At 37.9% G+C, this 15,026-nt stretch overlaps 1 protein-coding gene across 2 annotated transcripts in view; it reads left to right on the forward strand.

Moving 5' to 3' along the window:
* Positions 1 to 15,026, forward strand: part of LOC129309193 (dicer-like protein 4) — a 43,963-nt gene that overhangs the window by 23,723 nt on the left and 5,214 nt on the right. For both annotated transcript variants that reach the window (XM_054950615.1, XM_054950614.1), the window contains exons 18-22: positions 391 to 596; positions 723 to 932; positions 7,255 to 7,716; positions 7,831 to 8,103; positions 8,873 to 9,202. In XM_054950615.1, the coding sequence (XP_054806590.1) occupies positions 391 to 596; positions 723 to 932; positions 7,255 to 7,716; positions 7,831 to 8,103; positions 8,873 to 9,202 (1,481 nt within the window). The remainder of the gene's footprint in view (positions 1 to 390; positions 597 to 722; positions 933 to 7,254; positions 7,717 to 7,830; positions 8,104 to 8,872; positions 9,203 to 15,026) is intronic.

Raw genomic sequence — 15,026 nt, forward strand, 5'->3', positions numbered from 1 at the left:
GGATGTGGAATCCTCCTATATTTAGTGGAAACAAGAAAACCTGGGAACACATTGTTCTAATCTCTTCATAGATCCAGAAGAGAAAATCCCTTGTAAAATGCTGTGCTGATACCCACACTGAAGTCAAGTAGACAACTCTGTCCCATAAGAATGTACAGGAAGAGATATATGCTGAAAAATTCTGGCATAGAACCTTATATCATTGCGTCCTTCTTATATCATTATATCCATAGACCATATCTTTCTTAAATATGTGTGCATTTCTTTATGCTTGTGCATTAGGCTTTAAAAGAAGTATGTCTCAAGTACCATGGATCTTGCATCTTGTTTTGGATTTATGTTGATGAATATATTCGACAAATGATTGTAACTTCTTATTTTCAAGAACAGAAACTCAGGAACTGGAGGAGTATTTCATCTATTTGCCTCCTGAGCTTTGTGAACTAAAAATTATAGGCTTCTCTAAAGATATTGGTAGTTCCCTGTCTTTGGTACCATCCATCATGCATCGTCTTGGAAACTTGCTGGTTGCAATTGAACTCAAGCATCTGCTACGTTCTTCTTTCTCTGAGGCAGATGAAGTCAGTGCAGAAAGAGTAAGGCCTTGTCATGTATATATGAACTAATTGTTCTGATAAGACATGTATTTTCTGTCAATTTATCATTGCAGTGCTCATATGGTATGGTTAGATGCAAGATTAACAATTGTGAAAATTTACTAGGTTTTGGAGGCACTCACCACTGAGAAATGTCAGGAGCGCCTTTCTCTTGAAAGACTTGAAGTGCTTGGTGATGCTTTCCTTAAATTTGCAGTTGCACGCCATTTTTTCCTCATGAATGATAGCCTTCATGAAGGAGACCTTACAAGGAGGCGATCAAATGTTGTAAATAACTCCAATTTGTTCAAGTTAGCTACTAAACGGAATCTGCAGGTAAAATTGTATTATCAAATCTCATTTTCTCTGCAGCACTAATTCAGAGGGCTAGCCTCAATGCCTTGAACAAGACTAGTCTCACACCTAAAGGATGCTTGTGAGAAATCAAATGTCATCTTTGGGAGAGGATTATTTTATTTGCCTATGGATTTCAACAAATGGTTTGTCTAGAAGTATGTCCCTTATGAATATTCAAAGGGATTGGAAAGAACTTTCGAGTTAAAAGAGTCTTGGTTATTTTCTTTAGTATTTCCTTTGTTTTTGGAAGATATCTTATCCTTCGTTTTTGTATTGTTCAAATCTCATCAAAAAATTCTCTTTTCTTATCCAAAAATAACAAAAGATGATCTCTCTGTGATCTTTTGTTGGATTCTTATAATATGCCTGTTTCCCCTATAACCAGCATAAATGTTGAATAATGTGAATTTAGTTATGAAAGCATCTTGGGTTGAAGGGCATTTTTCATGGGATTAATTTAGGTGCCTTGGTGTAGAACAACCATTAGAATTAGAGTAGGTTGGGATTCAGGTTTCTTTGTATATTAATACTGGAAAACTAGTGGAGTTTTGATAGGTGCTCGAATAATCAGGAAAATAATAAGAACAAATCTATTAAGATGACATAGAACAAGAGTTTTGCTCTATAATTCTCTCAATAGCCATGCTTTAAGAGAATTTTCAAAGGGTTTAAAAGATTGTTATATTGATGATAATGATATGCTAGCTTCTAAGTTACTAGTCGTATTTATAGGACCAAATACAATTTAAAATAAGAAATCTAACTAATTAGATAATCAAATAAAATCTCCTAATGCCTAAATCTAGATAAAATACTGAATCAAATCTAAATAAAATAAAATCTAAAGAAATATATATATTAAAACTAATTTAAATATCTAAATAAAATATCTCTTAAAATAAAATAATAAAATCATTCCCAATTTAAATCAATCCTAATTTATATTTTGACGCTTCCTTCTTGAATAAGTCTTTATAAGAGATTTATCTGGAATCTTATCACCACCCCCCTTTTGAAAACTCAACTTGTCCTCAAGTTGAAAAGCATGAAATTGAGCATGTAATGGATCATAGTCCTTCCAACTTGACTCTTCCATAGGCCGTTTGTGTCATTGGACCAACAGCTCAAGGGAGTGATGATGAGTCCATCGATGAGCTAAGACTAGGTGAGGCCCACATGTAACCCAAGATCAGCCAATAGTGGTAAAGGAGCTGGTATAAGCGGCGTGTTCATCCCATAAGCCGGTCACAAGAGACATACGTGGAAAATAGGATGAATACAAGCATTTGTGAGCAGTTCCAATTCATAAGCCACTTTCCCAATCTTGCGAAGAATCTTATAAGGGCCAAAGAAATAAGGTGATAATTTTTTGAACTTGCGCTTGGTCAATGATTGTTGGCAAAAAGGTTGTACTCGAAGCCACACAACATCGCCCACAACATACTCCACTTCCCTTCAATGCTTGTCAGCATAAGCTTTTATTCGATCCCAAGCCTTATGCAAATCATCCCTTAAAAGTTTGCCCATTGCTTCCTTGCTCTTAGTTGATCTTCCAAATCAGCTACTGGGGTTTCTCCTTTCACAGAAGGGAGCAGGGGAGGGGGGTCTCGTTCATAAACCAACTTGAAAGGAGAAGAGTTGGTGGAGGTATGATAACCTATGTTGTACAAATATTCAGCCCAACAAAAAAACTTGTGCCAAGATTTGGGTTGCTCATGGGCAAAACATCGCAAATAGGCTTCAATAGCTCGATTTACCACCTCTGTTTGACTATTTGTTTAGGGATGGTAAGCAGTGCTTATCTTTAACTTGGTTTGGCTTAGTCAAAATAATTCTTGCTAGAAGATGCTTATGAAGATAGGGTCCCTATTAGAGACGATTGATCGAGGCACCCATGAAGTCTGATAACTTTCTCTCAAAAGATTGTGGCAACGTTATTTGCAGTGTAAGGATGTGCCAAAGCAAGAAAATGGGCTTACTTACTTAAACAATCCACTATGACTAAGATGACTTCAAAACTACCTGACTTTGGAAGACTGGTGATAAAATCCTATAAGATGTCTTCCTAAATTTGAGAGGGTATCGGTAAGGGTTGAAGAAGTCCGATTGGTGCTAAAGTTTGACACTTATTTTGCTGACAAGTGGCACAATGTCTCACACACACCTTCACATCTGCTTTCATTGCTGGCCAATAAAAATTCTCAGAGAGATGCTTAAATGTTTTAAGAAAGACTCTGTGCCTGCCAATAGTAGTAGAATGGGCCTCTGTGAGTAACTTGGGTCACAAATGTGATGAATAAGGGATGACTACCTTGCGATCATAGAAGAGTGTTTGATTTACTAGGTAGAATTTGGGCCGTGATGACTGATCTTTCTGTCAATCTTAGATTATGCCATTAGTGAAGGGATCTAATGTCAACTCCAAGGGTAAGTCTTGTAGCTCAAAAGTGAAAGGTACTGCTAATTGAAAAAAATCTGCATGCTGTGGTCATCTAGATAATGCATCTGCTCCCTTGTTTTCCACTCCTGCCTTATGGATGATAGTAAAATTAAATGGTAATAGCGTGATGATCAATCTCTATTGAGTATTAGTGGTGATGTGTTGTTGTAGTAAATATTGAAGACTAGTGTGATATGTTTTGACAAAGAAATGCCTCCCTAGGAGGTAATTGTGCCATTTTTGGACTGCAAGAACAAATGCTAGTAGTTCACGATCATAAGTGGACTTGAAGTGGTTGGAGAAAGAGAACCCTTTATTAAAGTAAGCAATGGGGTGGTTGTTTTGCACAAGTATAGTGCCAATCCCTTTTGTGGATGCATCGCATTCAACTGTAAATGCCTCCTCAAAATTGGGCAATTGTAGGATTGGTGCAAGCATTAATGTGCATTTAAGGTGATTGAAAGCCGTTTGAGCTAGTTCAAACCCTAAGAAGGAATCCTTCTTAGTGAAGTCAATAAGAGGTTGCGTAATAATCCCAAAATTCTTCACAAAACGCCGGTAATGGCCTTCAAGGCCTAAAAACTCATGTAACTCCTTTACATTCTTAGGGGTTGGCCAGTCACGTATTGCTTCCACCTTTTCAGCCTCAACTTCAACTCCTTAGACAGAAATGTTGTGCCCTAGAAAGGGAACTTATGGCTGCCCAATAAAGCATTTTTTTTTTAAATTGACACACAACACATTTTCCTGTAGGGTCTGCAAGATAATGTGTAGATGGTCTCGGTGCTGTTGAAAGGAGGAACTGTATGTCAAAATATTATCAAAGGAGATCAATACAAATTTGCACAAATAGGGGTGAAATAAATTGTTCATAGCTGCTTGAAAGGTGGCGGGTGCATTAGTTAAGCGAAAGGCATGATTGTGGACTCATAGTGCCCAGAGTGAGTTCGTAATGCTGTTTTGTAAATATCCTCGGGTTGCATCCTGATCTGGTAGTATCTTGATCTTAGATCTAGTTTGGAAAAATAAACCGCTTCATGTAATTCATCTAATAACTCATCAATGTTGAGAATTGGATACTTATCAGGGATTGTAATGCTATTCAAGTTTCGGTAATCTACACAAAAGTGCCATGAACCGTCTTTCTTTGTGACTAATAATATTGGGCTGGAAAATGGGCTGGAATTAGGCCGAATAAACCCCTTTTTTAATAATTCTTCAAGTTGCTTCTCAAGCTTAGCCTTTTGATAATACGGATACCTATATGGTTATATGTTGTGCAGGTTAGTCCTTGGTAGTAAGGGGATGGTACGTGAGTGATTTCTAAATGGTGGCAAGTTTGTGGGCTCTTCAAAAATAAATGGAAATTTTGAAAAGAAAGGTTCTGGGTTGAAATTTTGGAAAGGTGTAGAGTTAGTGGAAGCCTCTAGTTGTTGCAATGAATTAAACTGAGCACCTCTAGTAGTGTTAGGGACTCCTTGTAGCTTATATCTCCTGCCATTCAACCAGAAAATCATAAAGAGTTCATTCCAATTGGCTTGCACCGTATTAAGAGATGCCAGCCACTTAATGTCTAGTACTAGATCAGCCCCTCCCAAGGAAAATGGGAAAAAAATCTTCTTTAATAGTCAGCTCTATGAGCTTAACTTCCACATCTTTACATACACGGTTGCAGCATACAATACTGCTATCTCCAATTTGGAATCCGAATGCAGAAATATAATGGGTGGGAAGATGTAATTCTTGTGCCAGTGAATCTGAAATAAAATTATGAGTGGACCCACTGTCAACTAATAACAAGATGTCTCATGTGAGTAGTGTCCCTTTAAGTCTCATAGCTGCCCTGTGTTGCTACCCAATCTAGGATTTAAAGAAATTTCTGCCCCTTCTGTGGTAATAATCTTGGTTTCACAGCCTTTTCTAAACTGAACTTTTATTTCTGAATGACTAGCTTCTGAGTTGCTACTGTTAACCTATTTATATAGATGCGGATGCATTGGAAATTATTAAATAAAATCTGAATATTCCCTAAAATATCTGAAACAAATTCCAACAGCTACGAAATAACAAACTGAATGTTGGGAACTACTTCAACACAAATATGGTTCCTTATTCTACTAAACAAACTCCTAAAATCACTCAAGGATAATTGTTCGAAATAAAGACTTTCCACTTCATTGTTTATAAGGCCGATCACTACATAGCTGCTGGCAGAGAAAGCTCTTCAAGCTCCCCTGCGTTCGTTGCTAAACCAAGGTCCCAGGTCCCTGAGTTAGCCTGCTCTTTTTAGAAGAATCTTGCAGCCATTGGCATGTGGTCTGGCAAGCCTTCCCTTTCTACCGGTTTGAATTAATCAGCAGCAAAATTAATAAAAATAATCTAATTCAGTTTTCACGCTTTCTTCTTCTAAAAGAAGTGTAGTGGTTTCTTATCACAAGTCTTCCTTTCAATCACTCCATTATATTGAGGAGCGTATGCACATGATGTTTGATGATGAATCTCATGCTGTTCAGGGAACTCTCTGAATGGTGCACTCGCATATTCCCTAGCATTATCACTTCTAAAGACTTTGATTGTGGATTGAAACTGATTTTTCACAAAACTAAAGGACTTTTGAAAAATCTGTATCACTTCTGATTTTTCTTTCATTAAATACATCCATGTCACCTAGGTGTGATCACCCCTAATGTAACAAGCCACCTAGCATTTGAGAAGGTTTTAACTCTGGTCGGGCCCTAAATGTCACTATGAATTATCATGAAATGTTCAGCCGGTTTGTAGGGTTGTTTTGGATATGAGGACTTGGTGTAGCTAACTGGCTAGTATCACACTGAAAAGAGATATAATTTTTATTGAATAAATTTGGAAACAAATGCTTCACATAATTAAATCTGGCGTGGCCTAGCCTAAAGTGCCATATTATATCTTCATTTAGAGATTCAGAACTAAACAAAGCCTTTCCTACTTCTTTATTCTTAGTATTCGATCCTTCAATGTAATAGAATCCATCCCACTCTTTAGAACTGCCAATCATCATCTTTGATGTTGAATCCTGAAAAATACAACTAACATCATCAAATATCACCCAACAGTGTCATTTTACGTATTGACAATAGGTTACATTTAAGTTTAGGGACAAACTAGACATTATTTATTTCAAGATTCTCTCATAATTCAATTGTCCCAATTCCTTTCGACTTTTTGAAAATGCTCTATGACCACTGTAAATAGTTGCTGCCATTTAATTTGTGAGCAATGACCATCTGTTGTGTCTCTAAAGTCGCACCCATCTTTGTACCCATCATTGAATATGCAACAGATTGGGGGCTTGTCAATATGCTGGATTGTGTTTGTGGAGTCACCCCTGTCACCGACTCGAATGAGGGGTTACCTGTGCTGGCTGTGAATGCTTTAACAGTGCCGAACAGAGGAGGGAAGTTGTGGAAGGTCATCAAGTATACCAAAGCTCTGATAGCATGTTGAAACAGAGCATATTCTCCTCTGTATATTTTATTCAATGAATGAGAAAAGATATAGAGGACTCTGCTGTACTGACTATGCTGACCAGTCCAAGATTACATCATAAAAAAACCTATTCTAATCAACAGAATACTAATTGAAAATAATGAACAATAAAAATGCTGAAATAGTAATAAATAATGAACTTATGAAAGAGTAAGTGAAACTCAGTATATTGGGCTAGGGCTTTTTGGGTTTCCAGCACTGCAGAGTAAAGATTTGTCACCCCTAGCTTTCTACTGAGACTTTCAAACTTCACACTTGTCACAGTTGTCATAATTTTAAAATTTTGTTATTTTTAATGAAACAACTATGCATATCCTTGTTTCTTTCTCTTTCCAGGTGTACATTCGCGATCAGGCATTTGATCCTTCTCAGTTCTTTGCATTGGGCCATCCTTGCCTAAGAGTTTGTACCCCGGAAACTGAAGAAAGCATTCACTCCTGTTTAAATTCTCCAGAGGAGCAGGGAAGATCATCTGAAGTTCGTTGCAATAAAAATCACCACTGGCTTTATCGGAAAACAGTTGCTGATGTCATTGAAGCTCTTATTGGAGCATTCATAATTGACAGTGGCTTTAAAGCAGCCACTGCATTTCTTACATATCTTGGCATACAAGTTAAGTTTGAATCCTTACAGGTAGTCAATGCTTGCAAAGCAAGTATGGGTTACATCCCCCTTTCCATGCATATAGACATTCCTTCCCTTGAAGATGAGTTAAAGTATCACTTTGTCCATAAGGGTTTACTTCTCCAAGCATTTGTACATCCTTCTTACAATAAGCATGGGGGTGGCTGTTATCAGGTTAGTCATACCTTCTTGTAAGAACTATTCTTCATTACTTGATAGCAGATACAGAAGGATAATCATGTAGTCCACATTCTTTCAATTTTTGTAACATTTGACAATTTTGCGCAGCGATTGGAGTTTCTTGGAGATGCTGTCTTGGATTATTTGATTACTTCATACCTTTACTCCGCTTATCCACAGCTAAAGCCTGGTCAATTAACAGACCTGAGATCAGTGTCAGTTAACAATAAGGCTTTTGCCTATGTCGCAGTGGGTAAAGGATTTCATAATTTCCTTTTATGTGATTCTCATGGTCTGTCTGATGCAATAGAAAAGTATGTGGACTACATTAAAGGATCTAAAGCGCATTCTGGTGTTCATGGAGGGCCAAAATGTCCCAAGGTATTGTGAATGACCCTTTTCTGATGAAGCTAGATCACCAAGATGCCTTTATTTACTTATTTATTTTTATAGAAAACAATCTTATGGATAGAAAGGTTATTTTTACTTCATTATTCCAATGAAAAATCTTTATTGAAATATCTGTTTATATCATATTAAGAGAGTTCATGCAGGGAGCAGAATATATGGTTAGGCGCATAACTATAAAGACGACACTTGTATTTTTCTTGAGCCTCCTTTATATGTATATGAAGCGTTGAGTATAGGCAGACCGTACATGTGATTTTCCAGTATTTTAACTATGAACATTGAGGAAAAAAAGGAAAAGACAAGATTTTCTTTCAAATGCAGAGAACAGTAAGGTGTAGAAGATCCAAATCAAATTGAAGTTGAAGTTCATGAAGTTTCATATCTGAAGACTGTTTATTCCATAATTTGGATTCACAACTCCTCTATCTTGTACTTTTCAAAATCATTTTTCTTTTATTTAATAAAAGTTCCTTTTATTAAGAGAGGAGGATAGTGTGAATGTGGTTTTTGAAAGTTCTATATGGATATTGTATTTTAAACTATAAAGTAAATTGATGTACTATGACTATTTTTGCACCATTTTCTGTCATGTGGTTTGGGTTTTGGACTTGGTTTGTGAGTCATGATGTATCCTAGGAAGGCAGTTTATTAGTTTGTTATAATCTGTGTTCTGACTTGAATCTTTATTTTCATTAGTAAACATTTCTGAGGTTTATATTTACGCCTTTCTTTGTTTCAGGCCCTAGGTGACTTGGTAGAGTCTTGTGTTGGTGCCATTCTGGTTGATTCTGGTTTCAATCTGAACAGTGTTTGGAAGATTATGACTTCATTCTTGGAGAACATAATGAAATTTTCGTCAGGCTTGCAGCTTAGTCCTATTAGGGACTTGCAAGAACTTTGCCAATCTCATAGTTTGGACTTGCAGTTTCTGAAATCCAAAACAAGCAGAATGTTTTCTGTTGAAGCCAAGGTGACTGGGAAAGATGTATCTGAAACTGCTTCAGCAACCAGCATGAACCAAAAAGAGGCTTCTAGAATTGCTTCACAACTAGTATTTTCTGAATTAAAGGTGAGACCAGTATAGTATGCTCATTTATGTTCCTTCACATCCTCATTTTTGGAAGTCTCAAGTCTCAGCACCTTAAAATTTGCATCTCTTCTCACTGTTTTGATCTGCTAGGATTTCCTATAAACACTCTGATATGAAAAAAAGAATGTAGATAGGTAGGAAAGAAGAAAGAAAGTTAGAGGGATAGAGATTGTAGGTAGAAGAATGAAACTGATGAAATATAGGAATAACATATTTTGAAGAAACCAAGGCTAGTAGATTATTATTATTCTATTTCGCTTTAGCTTGTAAGAAACCTACCTAGGTTGAAGCTTCTTTTTGTTATTTTAATACTTTTGTATAGAGGGAAGTCTGAACTTTAGCTTATGTGGACAAGTTATTAAGGTTTCCTTAATAGGTAGGAAAGCTTAGTTTAAATAGACTAAGTTGGCGCTTGTAATGGACATTTGATGAATGAATATTTTGAGTGTTTTTCTGATATTTCTTTCTTCATTTCTTCATACTTTCTTTCCCTTTCCTCATCTCACTGTTTTTGTCTCTCATCTCTGCCCTCTATTTCGTTCTTCTTTTCCCCCCTCTCTTTGTTTCTATTTTCCCATTCTCTCCCTCTATTTTCATTTGAGTGTGTGTGAGTTCCATGTTAGTTTGGCACTAGAGCCTATGTTTCTTCGTTCCTTGGGTGCTTCCATTACCAGAAAAACAAAGAAACTCGCCGGAAATCTTCTTGAACCCTCTATTTCATGCTGCTAGAGCCAAAACACACACTTTCAAAACACAAAACAACCACTACCATCGTGCTCAGATGGAGGAATCTAGTCAAACCCAGAAACCCCATGTCCATCCGCCTTTGCATGCCAGTGGAGCTCGTTGCATGTGGGATTAACATGCCGGCCACATGCTGGCTGTGTAGAAACCTCTAGAACCTGATTTTCTGAATTTTCTGAGGTGTTTTGTGAGGTTTCCTCTGTTCTGACCAATTTGAGACCTGAATCATCATCTAAAGCTTAGTTGGGGGTAAAATTTCATCTTTTAGGCTTCAAAAGCCATGTTGGTGAGGCCGATGACCCTCTTAAAACTTATTTTTCAATCATTTTCTGTGTTGTTTTGCATGGTTCCTTCTATTCAGACCTATCCCACGTGCAAACAATAATTTGTGGAAGTTTAGTTTGCATTTGTTATGCCCAAATTATTAATATTTACCTTGAGGAATCTCATAAGGCTCATAGGGAATATGGGGATAAAAAAATTCAGAAGTTGAAGGAGTATATGAATAGTAAGTTTGACAAAATCTTAAGAGCTCTCAAATGTTTAGGCCAACAAAGAGATATGGAGATGACTTCCTCAAGACAAAATTATGATATTTTCAAGGCACAAGAGAATAGTACCCTCATCAAAAAGGCTTCCCTACATTAGTTGTACCAAAATGGGACACTAATAGTACTAAAGGTCTTGTAGTTGGGAGTGAAAGTATACCTATGAAAAAGCTCAAATCAGTAAATGGAAATGACGTAGATGTTACTATGAATCAGGAGAAAGAATTTGAGTCTGAAGAAATCTCCATAAAAAATGAGGACATTAGTCTTTAAGTGAAGCAAGGCTTCAAATTATTGACTAAAGATCATCACTTAGATGAAGCAGAGACTAATGAGTAGGAGCAAGTTAGGGATCTTGACAAGAGGAGTGTGCAACTTCATCAGATTCCTATTTCAAATCATCTATGTGCTACACCATTTGCTGCAAAAGTTGTTTTGGTTATGAAAGAACATATTGTTTTCCCATTTGATAACAATCTCTACAACTACCTTGTTCATTGGGAAGGTTTTCCAAATCACTATCATGTTAGAAAGGATCTCCAGATTAGTTGTTACTTGGAGGGATTCCCTGTATTGCACTTTAGTGGAGTTACATCAACTTTTTTACTCTCTGGAGGAGAGTTCCATCGAGCAAGTTGAAAATGATGAAATACAAAAATAAAATATTTTGAAGAAACCTAGGGTAGTAGATCATTATTATTGTAGTTTGCTTTAGCTTGTAAGAAACCTGCATAGGGCGTAGCTTCTTTATGTTATTTTAATGCTTTTGTAACGAGGGAAATCTGAACCTTAGCTTCATATGGAAAAGTTATTAAGGTTCCCTTATTAGGTAGGAAAGCTTAGTTTATATAGACTATGTTGGCACTTGTAATGGGGATTTGATGAATGAATATTTTGAGTGTTCTGATATTTATCTCTCTCTTTCTGCGTTCTTTCCCTCATCTATCTGTTTCTGTCTCTCATCTCTCCCCTTTGTTTCGTTCTTCTTCCTCTCCCTCTCTTTCTATTTTCCCCATTCTCTCCCTCTGTTTGCATTTGAGTGTGTGTGTGAGTTTTGCATCAGAAACTCTTCATGATTGCATTAACAAAAACAATCCTCATAAATGAAACAATCCTTACTGGCAAACCACCTTTAATTCTTGTTGTCAGTCATTTTAATTAGTTCCATTGATCTCATCAGTTGGGTCTTTTGTGTCGACAGTTCTTTTAGCTGTCCCTGAATGTCCAACAACCTATGCTTAGTTGTTGATAGTTTGTGCTCTATCAGGTTTGCCACTTATTGTTCAGTAGGCAGACTGTGGAAATCCCATTAATTGTGTAAATAGTAAATAGGCTTGATTTGTTTTTATTATTATCCCTTCTCCTTCGGTTCTGACCATTAGAATTAATGGTGATTATTCCTTCCCTAGTCATAGGCTAGAAATCAGGGATTAGATTAGCCTAGCACTGTGTATATATTGTAAATCGCATGTTCATGTTCGGAAATATACAATTGAAGCATTCAGTCGACTCTCTCTCACATGGTATCAGAGCTTGAGGGAGAGATCGAAAACGTATCTGATTCGGAAACGGAGATGGAGCCGACTGGAGCGGTACGCGACACCCAGACACGATCTGCGACTGACCCGAGAGACTACGATAGCATGATTCCGAATCAGAAAGAAGGAACGAACCACTCTGCGAGTGATTCTCGGGGGTTCAACAGTCTGATTTCGAGCCAAAAGGGGGGACCATACGCATCGATGCCGAGCTTAGAGGGCTCAAACGTCCTCATCGTCTCTGAAAAACTGACCGGAGACAATTACCGGGAGTGGGCACAGACGATGAAGCTCTCTATCGAAGGTCGTGGACGACTGGGCTTCCTCAATGGCGATTCTGTGATTCCAGATGGCTCAAATCCAAAAGCTCTGCGCCTTTGGAAAAATGAAAACTCGATGGTGGCTTCCTGGCTTATTAATGCGATGACTCCAACAATAAAAAGGAGCTTTATGTATCTACCTACTGCAAGAGAGATATGGGAGGCTGTACGAGAGGCATATTTCGATGGAGAAAATGTTTCTCAAATGTTTGAAATCAGAACTAAATTGTGGCACATGAGTCAGGGTTCCCGTAACCTTAATGATTATTATCTTGAAATGACTGCTCTTTGGCAGGAATTGGATCTGACTAATGAAGATGCCTGGAAGTGTGCTGAGGATGCTGCCCTGTTTAAAAAACGCATTGACAAAGAAAGGCTATTTGAGTTCCTAGCAGGACTCAATCCAGAACTTGATGCGGTAAGGGGGAGGATCTTGAGTCTCGTACCATTACCATCTGTCCGTGAAGCATTTGCTGAAGTAAGACGTGAAGATGCACGTCGGCGTGTTATGCTGAAAACTGATGCCAAGGGGACCACTACTGCACCAGAACCATCAGCACTTGTCACTAGAAGTGCAGATCCAAGAGGCCAGAAGAATAGACCAACTTGTGAACACTGTAAAAAGACAGGTCACACCAAAGATACCTGTTGGGATATTCATGGCAAACCCCCAGACTGGAAACCAAAGAAGCCAAGGGGTCGTGGTTATCACATTGGCACAGAAAAGAGTGATGATAGGCCCACAACACCTCAAGTACATCCAGCCACCCAGCAGTTCCCTTCTGAACAATTCGCCAAATTCATGGAATTTCTTAATACCCTCCACATGCTTGGCACAAAACAACCAACAGCCACGGTAGTCCACAAAGGTAACTTCCTACAAGCCTTACATGTCATTCAGCATCTGTGTATTGCAAATCCCTGGATTGTGGACTCAGGTGCTTCTGATCACATGACGGATAATCGAGAATTATTCTCCATATATACTCCATATAGTGGCTCCCTTAAGGTTAAAATTGCTGACGCTACAGTATCTCCAGTCGTTGGTGTTGGAGACATAAAAGTTTCCGATGAGCTAGTTCTTCATTTTGTTCTGCATGTTCCAAAATTGAAGTGTAATCTGTTATTTGTGCAAAAATTGACCAAGGATAAACACTGTCATGTTGACTTCTATCCCAACTATTGTATGTTTCAGGAAATGTCAACGGGGATGATGATTGGCAGTGCTAGAGAATTTGATGGTCTTTATTACCTTGATGCATCCTCTAAAGAGTATGGTAGCGTTTGCAATAAAGTTTCCTTTCCTAAGGATAGTAGTATTTTGTTATGGCACCAACGTCTTGGTCATCCCAATTTTCAGTATTTGAGTCAAATGTTCCCCTCTCTTAATTCTAATAAAAGTGTCTCCAAGTTTTATTGTGATGTTTGTGAACTTGCAAAGCACCAGAGAACCACTTTTTCTCGCAATATTTACCAACCTTCCCAACCGTTCACCACTATTCACAGTGACCTTTGGGGACCTAGCCGGACTACCAACAGAACACATAAAAAATGGTTTATAACATTTATCGATGATCACACCCGTGTTTGCTGGACCTTTCTCCTTAAAGACAAAATTGATGTTGTCCCTGTATTCATCAACTTTTACAAAATGATTCAAACCCAGTTTCACACCTCTATTAAAATCCTACATACTGATAACGGTACTGAGTTTATCAATAACTCTTTAGGCAATTTCTTACAGCACCATGGAATTGTTCATAAAAGCACTTGTGCTTATAGCCCTCAACAGAATGGCATAACTGAAAGAAAAAACCGGCACATTTTAGAGGTTGCTAGAGCCCTACTTCTTACTCATAATGTACCCAAATTTTATTGGGGTGATGCCATCCTTACCGCCACCCATCTCATTAATCGAATGCCGAGCCGAATCCTATCTTTTAAAACCCCACTTGAGGTTCTTCACATCACCCATCTTATTCCTCACCTTGAAAATAACCTTCCACTGCGAGTTTTTGGGTGCACTGTCTTTGTTCACATTCATCACAATAGTAAACTTGACCCCCATGCCGTTAAATGTATTTTTCTTAGATATTCTGCTTCCCAAAAAGGGTACAAGTGTTATGATCCTCTTACACAGAAATTCTTTGTTAGCTGTGATGTCACCTTCTATGAAGATGAATCCTTTTATCCAAAATCTCCAACTCAGGGGGAGAGTGTGAGTGACTTGGAGTCTTCCTTAGAACCCTCTTTCCCACTTGAATTAGAATTACCCTATGAGTATGAACCTCCATTAGAACTTCCGTTTGAAGTTGGTGCGTCAACAATTGAACCTGAACTAGATAATGTACCTACCACCGAGGGGGATCCTAATAAGGGGGAGAGAACAAACACTGATAAATTCTATGATCGGTTTTATGTTCGGAGGAAAACATCAAGGAACTAGACCCAAGTTCTCGAAGCTGACCATGATTCTGAACCAATGACAAATCCTGAACCTCAAGAAGATATTACTGACTGTGATCAGCCAGGGGGAGTAGAAGAAGATTTGGATCTTCCCATTGCACTTCGGAAGAAACCCAAATGCTGCACTAAACACCCAATAGACAAGTTTGTCTCTTATAAAGCTCTCTCACCTCGATTTCAAGCCTTC

The sequence above is a fragment of the Prosopis cineraria genome, unplaced genomic scaffold (assembly GCF_029017545.1).
Source record: "Prosopis cineraria cultivar Desert tree isolate PC_DT_omini unplaced genomic scaffold, ASM2901754v1 PC4, whole genome shotgun sequence".
NCBI classification, from domain to species: domain Eukaryota; kingdom Viridiplantae; phylum Streptophyta; class Magnoliopsida; order Fabales; family Fabaceae; genus Prosopis; species Prosopis cineraria.